Source organism: Neomonachus schauinslandi, chromosome 14 (genome assembly GCF_002201575.2).
Source record: "Neomonachus schauinslandi chromosome 14, ASM220157v2, whole genome shotgun sequence".
NCBI classification, from domain to species: Eukaryota; Metazoa; Chordata; class Mammalia; order Carnivora; family Phocidae; genus Neomonachus; species Neomonachus schauinslandi.
The window spans coordinates 82857432-82872543 of record NC_058416.1 but is presented as its reverse complement, the minus strand read 5'-3'; the positions used below and the strand labels follow the sequence as shown (position 1 = coordinate 82872543).

General features: G+C 42.6%; 1 protein-coding gene across 1 annotated transcript in view; it reads right to left on the bottom strand.

Moving 5' to 3' along the window:
- Positions 1-15112, bottom strand: part of HECTD4 (HECT domain E3 ubiquitin protein ligase 4) — a 183420-nt gene that overhangs the window by 65377 nt on the left and 102931 nt on the right. The window contains exons 23-35 of the mRNA XM_044921281.1: positions 14622-14726; positions 13385-13548; positions 12372-12605; positions 11189-11381; positions 10680-10784; positions 10082-10170; positions 9528-9703; positions 6920-7055; positions 6665-6806; positions 6381-6547; positions 4161-4307; positions 2942-3126; positions 1003-1156 (exon numbers count right to left, since the gene is read on the bottom strand). Of these exons, the coding sequence (XP_044777216.1) occupies positions 1003-1156; positions 2942-3126; positions 4161-4307; positions 6381-6547; positions 6665-6806; positions 6920-7055; positions 9528-9703; positions 10082-10170; positions 10680-10784; positions 11189-11381; positions 12372-12605; positions 13385-13548; positions 14622-14726 (1997 nt within the window). The remainder of the gene's footprint in view (positions 1-1002; positions 1157-2941; positions 3127-4160; positions 4308-6380; positions 6548-6664; positions 6807-6919; positions 7056-9527; positions 9704-10081; positions 10171-10679; positions 10785-11188; positions 11382-12371; positions 12606-13384; positions 13549-14621; positions 14727-15112) is intronic.

Below are 15112 nucleotides of genomic sequence, written 5' to 3'. Positions count from 1 at the left end.
CCAGGGTCCTGGGATCGAGTCCCGCATCAGGCTCCCTGCTCTGCGGGGAGCCTGCTTCTCCCTCTCCCACTCCCCCTGCTTGTGTTCCCTCTCTCGCTGTGTCTCTCTCTGTCAAATAAATAAATAAAATCTTAAAAAAAAAAAAAAAGATTTTTGTTTATGTATTTCAGAGAGAGAGAGCACAAGCAGGGGGAGCAGGAGAGGGAGAAGCAAACTCCCCGCTGAGCAGGGAGCCCGATGCGGGGCTGATCCCAGGACACTGGGATCATGACCGAAGCTGACGGCAGATGCTTAACGCACTGAGCCACCCAGGTGCCCCCAGTCAATAGTACTTAAAAAGAAAGATCTTTGAGTATTTTCTGATCCCTGATGAAATTTACTAAACTGCAATGCTATAGTTCAGCATGGTTCACAGAGCACTACAACTTCACGACCCAAACTAGGAAGACTTTCCCTTCAGTCTTTTATTCCTTTTTAAGCTTCAAGACCAAAGGGCTTACGCAGCGTTGTACAGGCCCTGTGGCATCTCACTGAGAAGAAAAAGTCCAGTAGAAGCCAAAGAACAAGTAGCCTTATGTGTACAAGCGGGTGTGGGCCTCATGGCTTACACAGGATGGTATCAAACCTCCACAGATTGTCTTCTTTTTTAAGACACAGCATGAGAAGCATGAGAACATGAGTCAACTACAGGTCCTGACTGATTATCTTGCTATAATGAGGGTAAGGATTTTGGGTTACTCGATGCAACTGCACGGACTTGAAAGGCCAGCAGCTGTTACCAGCAAAGTATTAAAGCACATGGTATCGTTTTATAACGTAGAGATTCACCTGAATGATCCTCGCATTTTGGAACTCCTATCTTCCCAATGATTTTATTCTCCATGTTCTTGAAGCAGAAGCATGTAATTTAGGTGTTTCAAAAGACAGTCACCACCCAAGGGAACCCCAATCACTCAGGAGGAAAGCCACTTTTTCTCACAGCTCTGGCTGGGCCTTCCATACCTTGAGAGATCATTGAGAAGACTGAGGACGTCCTGGAGGGCGTCATTCCCAGCAGCCTGGTTACCACAGCACTCAGTTGCTCGGGCAAGATGGTTGGTGAGAAGGCTGGACACCTGACGGGCCAGACCTGAGTGCACTGCCTCTGTGGAGCCGCCTTCAGAGTTAAAAAAAAAAAGAAAGAAAGAAAGAAAGAAAAAGAAAAAAAGAAAAACCAAGGTGAGAACCCAAGGAAGCCACGGTAAGCCTGCAGGTGTGGCGAGCCCTCTCTCAGCCTCCCTACATTAAGCCTTCCTCTTGCCCGATTTTTCTTTAACCTGCTCAGTATTCCATTAGCTATCCAATTAGTGTCTCCTCGTTAGATAACATCTGCACATAAAAAAGGTTAACAATTCAATGTTGGGGAAAGACATTATTCTTAACAAAAACTGAATCCATACAAAACAAGGAATATACTTCAATTAACAGGGAAGAATCACCCCCCCCTTTTTTTTTTTACGGTGATGAAAACATCTTGATTTTTAATTCATACCCTCTCTCTCTTCAAATACAATTAAAGACCTTTTGGGAGCTTTCATTTTCACTGTAGTTCCAGAAGTACCCCACCCCCCACCCCAAGCAGCTCTTGTAAAAAGCCACACAAATTAGTTGTCATTTCCTGAACTTCCCATGCTCTCTTGGATCCCTGTGCCTACACACACAGTTTTTTCTGCATGGAAATGTTCTTTAACCTGTAAGAATAACTCACATGTCACCTTCTTGGGAAGCTTTGCCTGATCTCTAGCACAGCTAGTCTGTAGGAACCTCTGTGCTGGCCCAGCACTTTGCATGCACCTCAATTACGGCACTAACCACACCACAGTCATTTGCTCATTGGTCTATCTCCCCCACTGCACCGTATTTCTTAGGAGGAAGAGCAATGCCTTGTTCAACTTATGCCTGACTCTCAAGACAATAAAACACACAGTGAATGAACAAACAGATAAGTAACCAAGCTATATAAACAGGCCTGGGATATCATGGAGACATCATCCTTCAACTTTACTTTTTCAACTGGGATGGTAAAAATATAGTTAGGAAGTAGCACTTGAAAATGCAACTAAACCATTTCAGAGAAATATTTATTTGGAGACTGATAGCAGTGTTGACAAAAAGAACATGAAAGGTATCTTCTCGATTTCCTGGCTTACTGTACTCTTTTTCAGGGTGGTTATCATTCCCCACCCCCAGCTTTATTGAGGGATGACTAACAAATACAAGTTATATACAATTTAGATTATAGAATGTAATTTTTTTAAAAGGTGTACAACGTGATTATATATAGAGATATGTATATACATTGTGAAATGATTACCGCAATCTAGTTAATACATCCATCACCTCCTAGTTACCTTTCTGTGTGTGTGTGTGTGTGTGTGTGTGTGTGTGTGTGTGTGTACGGTTTGAGCACATTTAAGATTCACTTTCTTAGCAACTTTCAAGAATATGATAAAGTATTACTAACTATAATCAGCATGCTGTACATTAGACCCCAGAACTTATTCAATATCTTATAATTGGAAGTTTGACTCTTTGACCAACATCTCCCTACTTCCTTCTCCTCCTAAAATTCCTGGCAACCACCGTTCTAATCTTGGTTTCTAGGAGTTTGGCTTTTTTAGATTCCACATATAAGGGAAATCACTCAGTATTTGTCTTTCTGTGTCTGGCTTATTTCACTAAGCACCAGGTGCTCTGGGCTAGGATATTATTTAATGTCATAGTGTAGCCATAAATTTTCAGAGAAGGATGCTGATGAAGAGGCTCTCATGAAATCATTAATTAAACCCATCTGATTATGTAATTTAATATAGCCTTTCTTTCCCCCAGCCAACACAAATAATTAAGTAAACATGTCAACGGAAGAAATCAATGAATTCTAGAATGGAATCCTGCTCCTTACCTTCTTCTTTTTCCCATTCAACACAGCGGTTGGCTAGCACCTGGAAAGCTGCCCAGGCCATGGTGGCCACCTTCTGCTTCTTGGTTTGTTTCTCACTGGAGCTGGACTCCGTCTGACTGCTCAAGCTACACAGTCGATCCATGAGCTGAACGAGGCCACTGCGCACCAGGCACTTCTCTTCACTCCTGGGCCAGGTGGAAAGGGTTACACAGAATAAACGTCACTGTCCAGCCCTCAGGTTTAAGATCCAGGTTATCAAAGGGGTGTAAAACAAGTCAGCATAGTTCCTTGTCTATTACTTAGGATACTACCATGCATAACTGAACACAGAAATATTTCTCTACAATGAGAATTTCCTTCATAAATAAGGAACTCCAAGTTTTGGTTTGTTCATATAGAATAGCTAAGTAAAAATTGATAGAATCAACTCAAGGTTCCCATCCATAATACAAAAAAACGTATGTATTTTATTATAAGGGGATTCATAAGGTCACTGAGAAAATAAATGCATTTGTAAAAAATTTTTGCCAAATAGGTTAAAAAATTTCCTAGAGATCTTTTACTTTCCTTCAAACCTCTCCATTTTGACAATGTAATATAATCCCTATTGGCCACTTCTGATCATGTAGGAATTCAACAGTATGTAATTTACATAGTAACTTTAGGTGTCTGTCAGGAGGAAGCTCATTTAATCACAGTGATAGTGTCACTGGATAATCAAAGCAAAAAAACCCCCAATTTTTAAAAGTTAAAAACAAATTTTTTAAAGATTTTATTTTTTTTTTTATTTTTTTATTTTTTTAAAGATTTTATTTATTTATTTGACAGAGAAAGACACAGCGAGAGAGGGAACACAAGCAGGGGGAGTGGGAGAGGGAGAAGCAGACTCCCTGCCGAGCAGGGAGCCCGATGCGGGACTTGATCCAGGGACTCCAGGATCATGACCTGAGCCAAAGGCAGTCGCTTAACCAACTGAGCCACCCAGGCGCCCAAAGATTTTATTTATTTGACAGAGAAGGAGCGAGCATGAGCTCAGCACGAAGCCTGACGCAGGACTCAATCCCAGGACCCCAGGATCATGACCTGAGCCGAAAGCAGACGCTTTACCGACTGAACCACCCAGGCGCCCCCACCCAATTTTTTAATTTAAAAATATTTTTATTTAAGCAACCGCACTGCAGTGTAACTTACCCACAATAAAAAGCATTGCCTTCCTTACCTGGTATAAGGTATGGTACACAAAAGTCCGATGCTATTTGCACACGCGATAGGGTAACGAGCACACAAAGACACGACAGAGGTCATGGTCTCGCCAAAGGCTTCCTGGACCTGCTCCACCATCCCACCACAGGTTAGTTCTTCAATTCTATGAAACAGAACCAAAGTGCAGGCTTCCTGAACCATGGCAAGAAGAGTGACAGTGAACATTAGAGGAGAGTTCTTCTGAGAAATCCAAGAGTGTCTAGGTAAATCGAGAACTGAAGGGATCTTAGAGCTCACCAGTGTTTCCCAGACTGCAGGACCACAGAAGACTACTGGACAGCATTTCTTAAGATGCCTCAGAGATAATACCCACACTCTAGAAAAGTCTGGGGAATCCGAGGCTAAGTCAAATCAAGCAGGGTTCCCTACCAGGATTATTCGGAGCCTTACAAGGTTAAAGTCCACAATATCTCTAAGAGCAAGAGAATGGTACTCCACATCACCAAACACATTTAATAAGGAAACCATCTGAAACATGTCTACCATATCCTATGCAGCACTGAGTTCTGTAAATGCAATTGTACTAATGAGAAAATCAACGCCCAAATAGATGAACTAAGTGTCCTTTTCAAGTCCACACTGTGATTATTAGCAGAGTATGAGAATCCAATTGATATAAGACCTTCCCAGTGTAAACACACAACCTGGGGTAGATTCTACAGCAATTAATATTAGTTGAAAACTGGAACTCTCCGGATTTATCTACAAAGATATGCTACAGAATATTGTTTATAATAGCAAAAATAAGTAAATAAAATCTAAGGTTGAAAAATCAGGATTGAATCTGAATAAAGGTTCAGGAATATGATGCAGTGCTATACATCCACTAAAAACATAGGAGGTATCTATGGTTAGAATAAAGACAGAACAGATACACTAGAATGTTAACAGGTTTTATCTTAAGGTGTTGGATTTACAGGTGATTTTTACTTTTTACTTTGGGATTTTCTGCATTTTTTTTTAAATGTTTGACATGACATTACTGAGGGAAAAAAGAAAAATGCTGCCAGGGTTGTGGAGAAATTATTCTGGAAGTGAACTGTGGTGGCCAGTGCTACTCACTGGGCCTCCTGGGCACCCCTCTGGTTGGGTGAGCATGTGACCAGCCTGGCCAATGACCCTGAGCTCTGACAAGGGGACTGACAGCTTTCGGGATGGCGGTCCCCTCCTCTAACCCAGGCTCTCCGGGATTACCACGGGCTGAGGCGCACCTGTGCTGGACATGAGCAAGAACTGAAGTCCTGTTTTGTACACGAGATTTTGGAGGGCTTTGTTTCCAAACAGTAACCTGGTCTCTCCTGATTGACACAGAAATTTCTCAGGATATTCACGCTAGCTCTTTTCCCCCAGCCTCTGCTCTCTGCTTGCTGGCCAGAATTTCTCAAAGAGCTGTTAGGAGATACAAGTAGCCCCAGGCAGTTCTAGTCCAGGACCTGTAGACAAATGCCTTTTCTACTTCTACCTGAAGATCTTTGAAGCCCAGTAGGGAAGAGCATAGAAAAACTCCTCACAAATAAGTGATAAAACCTTCAAAGTTCATATCTACAATTAGGTTTTTAGAAATTGATCCAGTAAAAATAAGCACAAAAGTACACAAAAATGTAGGCATAAGGATGTTAACTACATCACTGCTATTAATGCAAAAATAAAACAGAAAAAATGGAGAGAAAGAGAAAATGAAACATGTGTCCACCAGGAGGGGAGGAGTTAAATAAGACATAGCCATCCATACCTGGAGGTCCATGAAGTTCTTCAAAACTATAAAGGAGAACTACATGCATTGACATGAAAAGACAGATATATCCAAGATATGCTGAACAAATTCCAGTGTTATAGTACAATATAATCTGAATTAAGAAAAAAAAATCATACACATACACACTTCTGTGTACAAAGAGAATTAAATAGCCATTTGTGTGTGTAGCTGATAAAAGCAGCTCTTAGTGAACAAGGTGGAATTCAGGAGAGGAAGGGGAGTAAAGACACTTTTACTTTCTGCTACATATGCTGACATTGTTACAAAATTGTGGAGCTCTTAAAAAATAAAAATAAAATATTTTAGGGGAAAACACTAGTAAATACCACCATCGATGATCTGGCTTCAAGAGTCATCTTTGGAATGAACGCCTCTCACCCACTCTGGCCAGGACGGTATGAACTATTAGAAGCAACTGACCTGGGTCCTCCCTGAAGGACCATAGTCACTGGACCCACAAGGTGTGTCACGCCCCCGACGCGCACAGCGGCCGTCAGCAATTCCCGCATGTGCACCAGCGCCTGCTTGCGAGTATTCCCCCGCCGCCACCTCGTCTGTGCAGCCAAAAGAAAGCTGCTGCTGGACACCTGAAAGGCATGACAAGGAAGTCCACCTGACTCTTGGGGACTGTCACAGGCGCGCCCAACCCCCCCACCTCGTGCTGTCAGGTGCTATTCCTCTGTAATCGGCAAAACACGACCTACGGCTTGGTCAGGGTTGGTGCCGATGAAGGCAAACAGCTGCCCCAGCAGGACGCTGTAGGTGGGCTTGTCCCTGCTGTCCTCAATGGCCAATGACTGCAGGAGTGTAAAGGAGCTGCTGCGGTGGCTGGTGACGTGGCGCCGCCTACAGGAAAACAAAACGGTGCTAGATCACAAAACAAACTCATTCAGGGAGCATGCTCTGATGAATGTATTCAGCTGCATGTGGGAATCCAATCTTGGCCATTAGCCATTTACCTCTGATTTGCTCTAGTAAATTCCAAATCTTCATTGCCAATCATTTCCAGGTCAGAAGGAGCCGACATGCTGCGAAGAAAAACAGGCTGCCGCACAGCGTGAGATATCACCTTTGTTTCTGAAGCTGATTTACAAGCTGGAACAGAAAGGAATAAAAAGGTTGGCATACCTGCAGTCTGATTTGTAAGGACAGCAACAACAGCTATGCTACCAGTCTAAGAGTATCTTCGCTTTCTAGGAGAGTTCATCCACCAAACCAGCTAGCACAGCACACTGACAATTTTAAGGCCCATTTTTAAAAACCTAGGTATTAGGGTTAAAAATTATTGGGGCGCCTGGGTGGCTCAGTTGGTTAAGCGACTGCCTTCGGCTCAGGTCATGATCCTGGAGTCCCGGGATCGAGTCCCACATCGGGCTCTCTGCTCAGCAGGGAGTCTGCTTCTCCCTCTGACCCTCCTCCCTCTCATGCTCTCTGTCTCTCATTCTCTCTCTCTCAAATAAATAAATAAAATCTTTAAAAAAAAAAAAAAAATAAAAAAAAATAAAAATTATTTTAGTGTGCAGGCGCCTGGGTGGCTCAGTTGGTTAAGCGACTGCCTTCGGCTCAGGTCATGATCCCAGGGTCCTGGGATCGAGCATCGGGCTCCCTGCTCGGCGGGAGGCCTGCTTCTCCCTCTCCCACTCCCCCTGCTTGTGTTCCTGCTCTCGCTGTCTCTGTCTCTGTCAAATAAATAAATAAAATCTTTAAAAAAAAAAACTATTTTAGTGTGAAAAACTATAATCTTTTTATTAAATTTGGTTAAAAAAAAAAAAGGCTGCAAGATTCATTTGATATCCTAAACTCTCAAACTTCACCTTCATTTAAGCATTTTAAAAAGCCAGAGAGGACAGAAAAGTCATTTCTGGAATCAAAAATTTCTTAATTCAAATAAATCCAAATCCATTTTTTTTCCCCCAGAGATAGCCTTTTTCCGCCCCCCCAATCCTAGATTTATTTAGCTGACTTATTGACATTTGGTGGCACCTTGGTTTTGATCAAGTTGGTGTGAGTAAATATCACGCTTGAGCTAGAATCTGACTGGCCCTTCCTACACTATCCAGGGAAATGGTTGTATCATAAAAGAACACTTTAAAGATTTTTTTTTTATTTATTTATTTGAGAGAGAGAGAATGAGAGAGAGCACATGAGAGGGGGGAGGGTCAGAGGGAGAAGCAGACTCCCTGCCGAGCAGGGAGCCCGATGCGGGACTCGATCCCAGGACTCCAGGATCATGACCTGAGCTGAAGGCAGTCGCTTAACCAACTGAGCCACCCAGGCGCCCCTAAAAGAACACTTTAATAGAAGATGACAAAACTGCATATAAAGATCATCTAAGGAAAAAAAAAAAGTAGAGAAGAGGTTATTTTGAATCTGTCTTAAGAATGGTTAGGCAGCTTTGGTCTAAAAACATAATTTTTGAAGATGTTATTGCTCAGCAAACTATTGGTTCATGATCTCTGATGGCAAGAGCCTCTTGGAAAGCACCATCAGCCTTACTGAGTGGTTAAGTCTTCATATGGGACTTTTTTTTTTTTTTTTTAAGATTTATTTATTTGAGAGAGAGAGAATGAGAGACAGAGAGCACGAGAGGGAAGAGGGCAGAGGGAGAAGCAGACCCCCTGCTGAGCAGGGAGCCCGATGTGGGACTCGATCCCGGGACTCCAGGATCATGACCTGAGCCAAAGGCAGTCGCTTAACCAACTGAGCCACCCAGGCGCCCCCATATGGGACCTTTAACTAACCAAGGCCTTGTGACCAGGGACGCGGTCAGCAGACCATCTTGGTATGTGATCATACTGTACGCTCGGCACGCTTCCCCTGATATTCTCAGCAAATGGTCTCCTTTCATTAGGGTCAGAAACCTGAATCACCCTAAACTTCTCTCCCATGTGAGGGGTGCCCTGGGCACTCAAGCTGGGATGAAAACAAGTTCGCTTGCTTGGCAATGTCCATTAGGCTATGGGGTTCGGTAACACAGAGTCTCATGTTTACTCATCCTGCTCTCTCAAGGGAAGAATTAACAATTGTCATTATGGGCTATGCCAGGTGTTGGGGATCTAGTTTAAGAAAGAAGACTCATTTATTTCCTTGAGAAATGTCCTTTCAGGCTAACAATTAAAATGTGACCAGGAAAATAGTGAAAATTCATGTTAGGAGGTTCCACATAATTACTAAAGGTGCAATGCAAACTCACCTTTAAGAGGAAAATATGATGCATTACAAGACTCACAACGTTGACTATCTCACTGTACACATTACTATGAAAATGACAGGCCATAAACAAAGTAAGGGGCATTAGATTATAAAAACAGACGTCACTGGGCTCCCAAGAAAAGCTGAATGAGGCAGGTGGGGACACACCCCTGATGCTCAGCTGACTCACAAACCACTACATGAATTCAATGAAAAGTTTCTCTTGGCTGGAAAAAGTAAAAGGCAAACTAAAAAAATGTTGGCACTTCTCTTTCTCCTTCCTAGGAGAACACAAGAGTGATTTTTCTTTCAGTAGCTGACATGTATTTTATGACCAGAGTAGTATGGAGCACCCGCTCGGGGCTGGCTTTGTACCCGGTGTCTCTGCGGGGGTCCCCGAGATGCTTCTCGTGAGGCCAGGCTGGGCCGAGATGGTGACATGCAACAGCAGCTCGGCTCGGTTCATTAAACTCTTCACCAACGTCTTCGTTTTCGCCAGTGGGTGCGAGGGTTTCTGTATGAGAGAATTCACTTCTTGCAGGAACTTCTCCCTATAAAGAAAGGCTGATGTGCATTTAGTCGTTCTCAGGTTCACCAAAACCAACGTTTTTTAATTACAAAGGATACGAGAAGATAGAGGGAAACTAAGCAAAAGAAACCTGATAAACATCACTCCCCTTCCCCTTTCCCTAGCAGAGAGAGCAGGGTTATAAATGGACCACTTTTAGTTCCTTTTGTCCAGTTTCAGATGCCTATCTGCTAACTTTTGAAGGCCAAAATCAAAATTTCCAAGTTTACAAATGAGTTCGAACTCAAATATTTAGTGAATGCATACGATTTTTAATATCTATTAAGAAACTAGATCTTCACATTTTGTCTTAAGCATCAAGGCAGTAAATTAGCTTTACACAGTTCTTAACATCACTAACCTCAGTGATAGGACCATGTTTTCAAGATCATTTCCATCAAAGGAGACTTCTCTCATTGAACACAAAAGTTCTAGTTCTTTCATTTTGTTCTAAAGAAGGAAAAATCAAGAAAAGATGGTAGGCAGGATCTGCAAAAAGTGAGTTTACTGTTCATGTTAAAAGGAACAGAGAATTTTAGGGGGAGAAAAAAAAACCCACCACCTCTGGTCCGTATTTCTATGCCAGAGCACATTTGTAAGTTATTCTTTGATATTTTAATGATTACAAATGGCATCGACTACTTTCTGGGGACTTCTTCAGTGCTTATAAATAACTGCCCTTCATTTCCTAAAGCTGGCAAGCAAAATTTGATAATGATGGTAAAACTATCAATCAGTTAAAAACAACTTAATACTTTATATTTGTGTTATTGATATGCTGATCTAATTTTATTTAACCTTTGTAAAGAATGGGTACATTTTGGCATGTGCAACGTTTTAACAGGTAACGTTATTTGGTCTCTCCACACATACCCCCCCGCCCCCCCCCCCAACACACGATATGTGCCTTTGCACTGTAAATACCAATGCCCCAATGATAAATCACATAACTTGCTCACCTCATTGAAATGGTAATCATAGAAGAAAGGCATGTTGTTCTCTAGCTTCCCTTGCATGGCATCATCAACCTCGCTTTGCCATTTCTGCTCCAATTCTGCAACACTCTGATAGATACATCATAAAACAAAACAATATGAGAAGAGATGTAAAATAAAAACAAGTGCACTCTGCAAACTTGGAAATTTTAGTCGTAACTTTTTAAAACTTCAGGTCACTTTTTTTTTTTTTTTAAACATTTTATTTATTTATTTGACAGAGACACAGGGAGAGAGGAAACACAAGCAGGGGGAGTGGGAGAGGGAGAAGCAGACTCCCCACTGAGCAGGGAGCCCGATGAGAGGCTCGATCCCAGGACCCTGGGATCATGACCTGAGTCGAAGGCAGACGCTTAACAACTGGGCCACCCAGGCGCCCCTTCAGGTCACTTTTTAAACTTGATTAAATTTCTAGGAAAGAAATTATTTCCGACACTTGAGAGAGAAATCTAAACACGTTAGCCTTCACTTACCTGCAGCTGTCTCTCCATGGCATTGAGTTTCTTGAAGGTCTCTCCCATAATTTTACACAGTAAGTCATATTCCTCAGCATGTTCTTCTTGATACTGGAAATTTATTAGGGACTGCAGTGCATCAACCAAGTTCAAGTGCTTAATAACACATGATACCACCATTTCCTCCATCACGTCTGGCTGAATCACTTCTCTGTGATTACAATAGAAACTAGTCAGGTAGATGCCATGCTCTCAAATTACCAATCCTGTATTCAGTAGGTTGAGGAGTGTAGGCTCTGATTTAAATACATTAAATATTCACCATACCTTCTTTATTACAATAAAGAGGCATGAACATTATGATGGCTTTCATATCAAGTTGGCAATAACTTAGTATGTTTAACTGACAAAACTGACATCAGCTGATAAAGTGAAAATCAAATTTAAAGAGACTCCATTTTCTTTAATTTTATATTTTGAGCTAGAGTCATATTAAAGCTGGAAGAGGTCTAAGACTAACAAAAGATCTTTGGCACCATTTATGTGCCAATTAATTTTACGCAGTACCATGGCTTGTGGTATCTCATACATATGGATGTTGGGCTGAAAACGAATTGCGTTTCTGTATTTTTTCATTTTAAATTTCAACTATCCTTAAATTTTTTCTCTCTGAAGGCCAATCATGCTTCAGAAGACAGCGCAGAGGCCACCAAACAGACTTTAAGCAAGAAGACCACAAAGACATTTATAAGTGCCTGACCTCACACTCCAGATGAAAGACCCCTCACCATCTCTCTCTGGACTAAGAAAACCAAAGTTGAGGACTTCGAGTAGACAGTCAAACCACCTGAGAAAAACCTAGAACTTGTCAAACTTTAGCATGCTTCAGAATCCTATGGAAAACTTGTCAAAACCTTGGCCCCATCCTCAGAGGTTCAGATCCAGCAGGTGTGAGATGGGGCCCAAGAGGTAACAAGGGTTCAGGTGTTGCTATTATTGCTGACTGGGGGCCCACACCTTGACACCCGATGGCCTGGAATACCACCTGAGGGGACTCCCCAGAGTACGTGGTTAGTGTTCATTAAGTAAATGTAAAATTAAAGGTTCATTTGCTAGACCAGGAGAAGAAATTTACCCCCTCCCATTGTTTAAACCTTTTTTTTTCCCAATGGGAAAAATAGCGCACTACTTAGCAACATACTTTATACTTGGTCTGAATTGAGGTCTAGCACGCCCAGAAATTTCCCTGAGCTTTATCATGATTCCTGGAGGCAGCCTGATCCGGGGCAGGTCAAAGTAGTTTCCAACGGGAGGCACGAGGACGTCAGAGGGGTAGGTGAATTCTCGGTCTTCCTCGATGGTCAGTGGCAATGGAGATGGGCTTGGAGTAAGGGCAGGAGAGATCACGCCATTGGCCTCCACCTGCCATTGGCACCTGAACAGACAGAAAAGGGGCTCCTTCATTTCCTCTTCCAACTGGAAAGCCATGGAAAGCTTGCAGATACATCAAATATACGAAGGATCACATCACGTGTTAAATATTCATCAAACATTCTCCAGAGGCCAAAGGAACATGAGCGTTAAATGAAACCACATCTTTGGGAATCTACCTCCTCCCCAACATTTTATTATGAAAAGTTTTAAATCTGCAGAAAAGTTGAAAGCATCCACTGGGTAATGCCCATATACCCACCGCCTAGATTCTAGAATAAACATTTTGATAGGTTTGCTTTATCACTCATCTACTCCTCCTTTTGGGGATCCTTTAATTATACAATATGTGGGTTGGAGAAAAGCTTATGCACTCAAGGCTGTAATTTCAAATTTAGTAAAGTAAGGGCCAGAAGGCACTTTGCTGTAATTTTCACTTTTTTTTTTTTTTTTAAAGATTTTATTTATTTATTTAACAGAGAGAGATACAGCAAGAGAGGGAACACAAGCAGGGGGAGTGGGAGAGGGAGAAGTAGGCTCCCCGCAGAGCAGGGAGCCCGATGTGGGACTCGATCCCAGTACCCTGGGATCATGACCTGAGCCGAAGGCAGACGCTTAACCGACTGAGCCACCCAGGCTCCCCACCTTCTTTCTTAATGACAATGACACCTATGGGATTGTCAGGCAGTCTGCACAATGAGCTGGGAAATGTACTAAAAGTAGTTTTCCACACGAAGTCCTTTTTCCTCTGTGAGCAAAACTAGTCCTATCTGAGCCTTTTACCTTTGTAAAAGTTTGGACCGCAATAGCTCCTGACAGGCTTCTTCTTCTTTGGTGATTTCTGGTCCATTGTACAGGATTCTCAACATGGAACAAGCTAACACAGACAGACCTAAAGCCAGGTCTACCAGAAAGGGCAAGCCTCCCGACACATCCTCCGACGACTCCTACAACGCAGAGAGGGGCAAACCACACTGGTCAGTGTGCACAGCCGAGCACCTGCACCTGGGCTGCACCGCACTGACCACAGAGGCTCACGGAGCAGCATCACGTGTCACTGCTATCGGACACAAGGACAGTCCCCAACACCATGAGGAGAAAGATGGTGGCACGGGGCAATGACCACAGAGTGAAGTCTCAACACAATTCTGGAGAGAGAAGAGCTGATAAGACTCCGTATTAGAGACAGCACAAATCTCATGCAGGATTCTTTGGATGGATTCCTCTCTGCTGTGCCTATCCTTGTCACCTCCATCCTGTGCTCGAACCAAGATATTGTCAATCCCTTATACTGAATTCATTCAACAAATATCTGAGCGTATCATTCTCGGTGCTTGAGATACAGCAGAGAAAAAAGATTCCTGCCCTCACGGAGCTTTCATTCTAGTAGACACTTTCACTCTAGAGTGTGTTAGTTTGGTTAAACTCAAGCAATCTCCAAGTCTAAAATAGGTTTTACAAATCAGGAAACTGAAGGGGTTAGAAGAACTCCTAATACTTGTTTTTGTTTTTTAACCCCAGGTGGGAAAAGAATTTACCTAGTATCCTGGGGGAAAGTAACTATTTGGTAACATTAAAAGGAGTAGATTAAACCCATATACAGCGTGTAACACATGTAATTAAGCAGAGACAGACCTAGACTAGCAAGATGAGCCGTTGAGAATAGAATGAAAATCTGATCCCACTACTCTAAAAACCCAGAGTCCCAGTGCTTACTTCTATTAGGTGTTCGAGTCTTCTTCGCCCTATGGAAAGATGCTGGAGGCAGATTACCTCTCCAGGCTTTGAAGACGGAGCCCCTAGCAATGGATTCTTTCTGTGCTGTTGAATGGATTTTAGGTCACAGCTAGTTTTATTCCAAAAAACTACTACTTGTGATAGTCTACGAATGCCAAATGGAAGAGATGGATGAAACCGCAGCTCATATTCTGCCCTGTTTCCAGGGCAAATATGATGTATGTAACCGAGGCACACAGGAGAAAGTACATTATGCCCACAGCAGTGGTTAAGATTCAAGTACCTGAGCGCGAACTGTGCAAGCAAAGCCCCACATAGCTTTATCGGGAGTGTTGTGTTCACGGCCACTTCTCATTTCAAAGGAGAAGGTGACTGTATCTCCTTCCACCTTAAAATTTAAGGGGGGGGGAAAATACACTTTAAAAACAAGACACATGATTTTCAAGAGAGCAATGAATTTCAGAGATTTACTTTCAAAAGGACCACAGCAATATTTCACTCCTTTTCTCAATCACTTGCTTGACTCAAATTCCATCCCCTCTCATCTGGACACCAACCTTTCAGGTGTCTCTCCTGACCAGGTAGGTCTGGGGACGAGGCATCTGTGAAATGGGCCACGACTGCCCAATAGCCAGTTCACAGTAAAGATTAAATCTTGAGCATAATTTCAATAAATTCCTCAGACTTCTATTCTTTCTGCCCTCCCCCTGTCCACTTCACCACCTCACTTGTCCTGGTAGGGCAGGCAAACGGCCCATATCTTGAAGAACACAG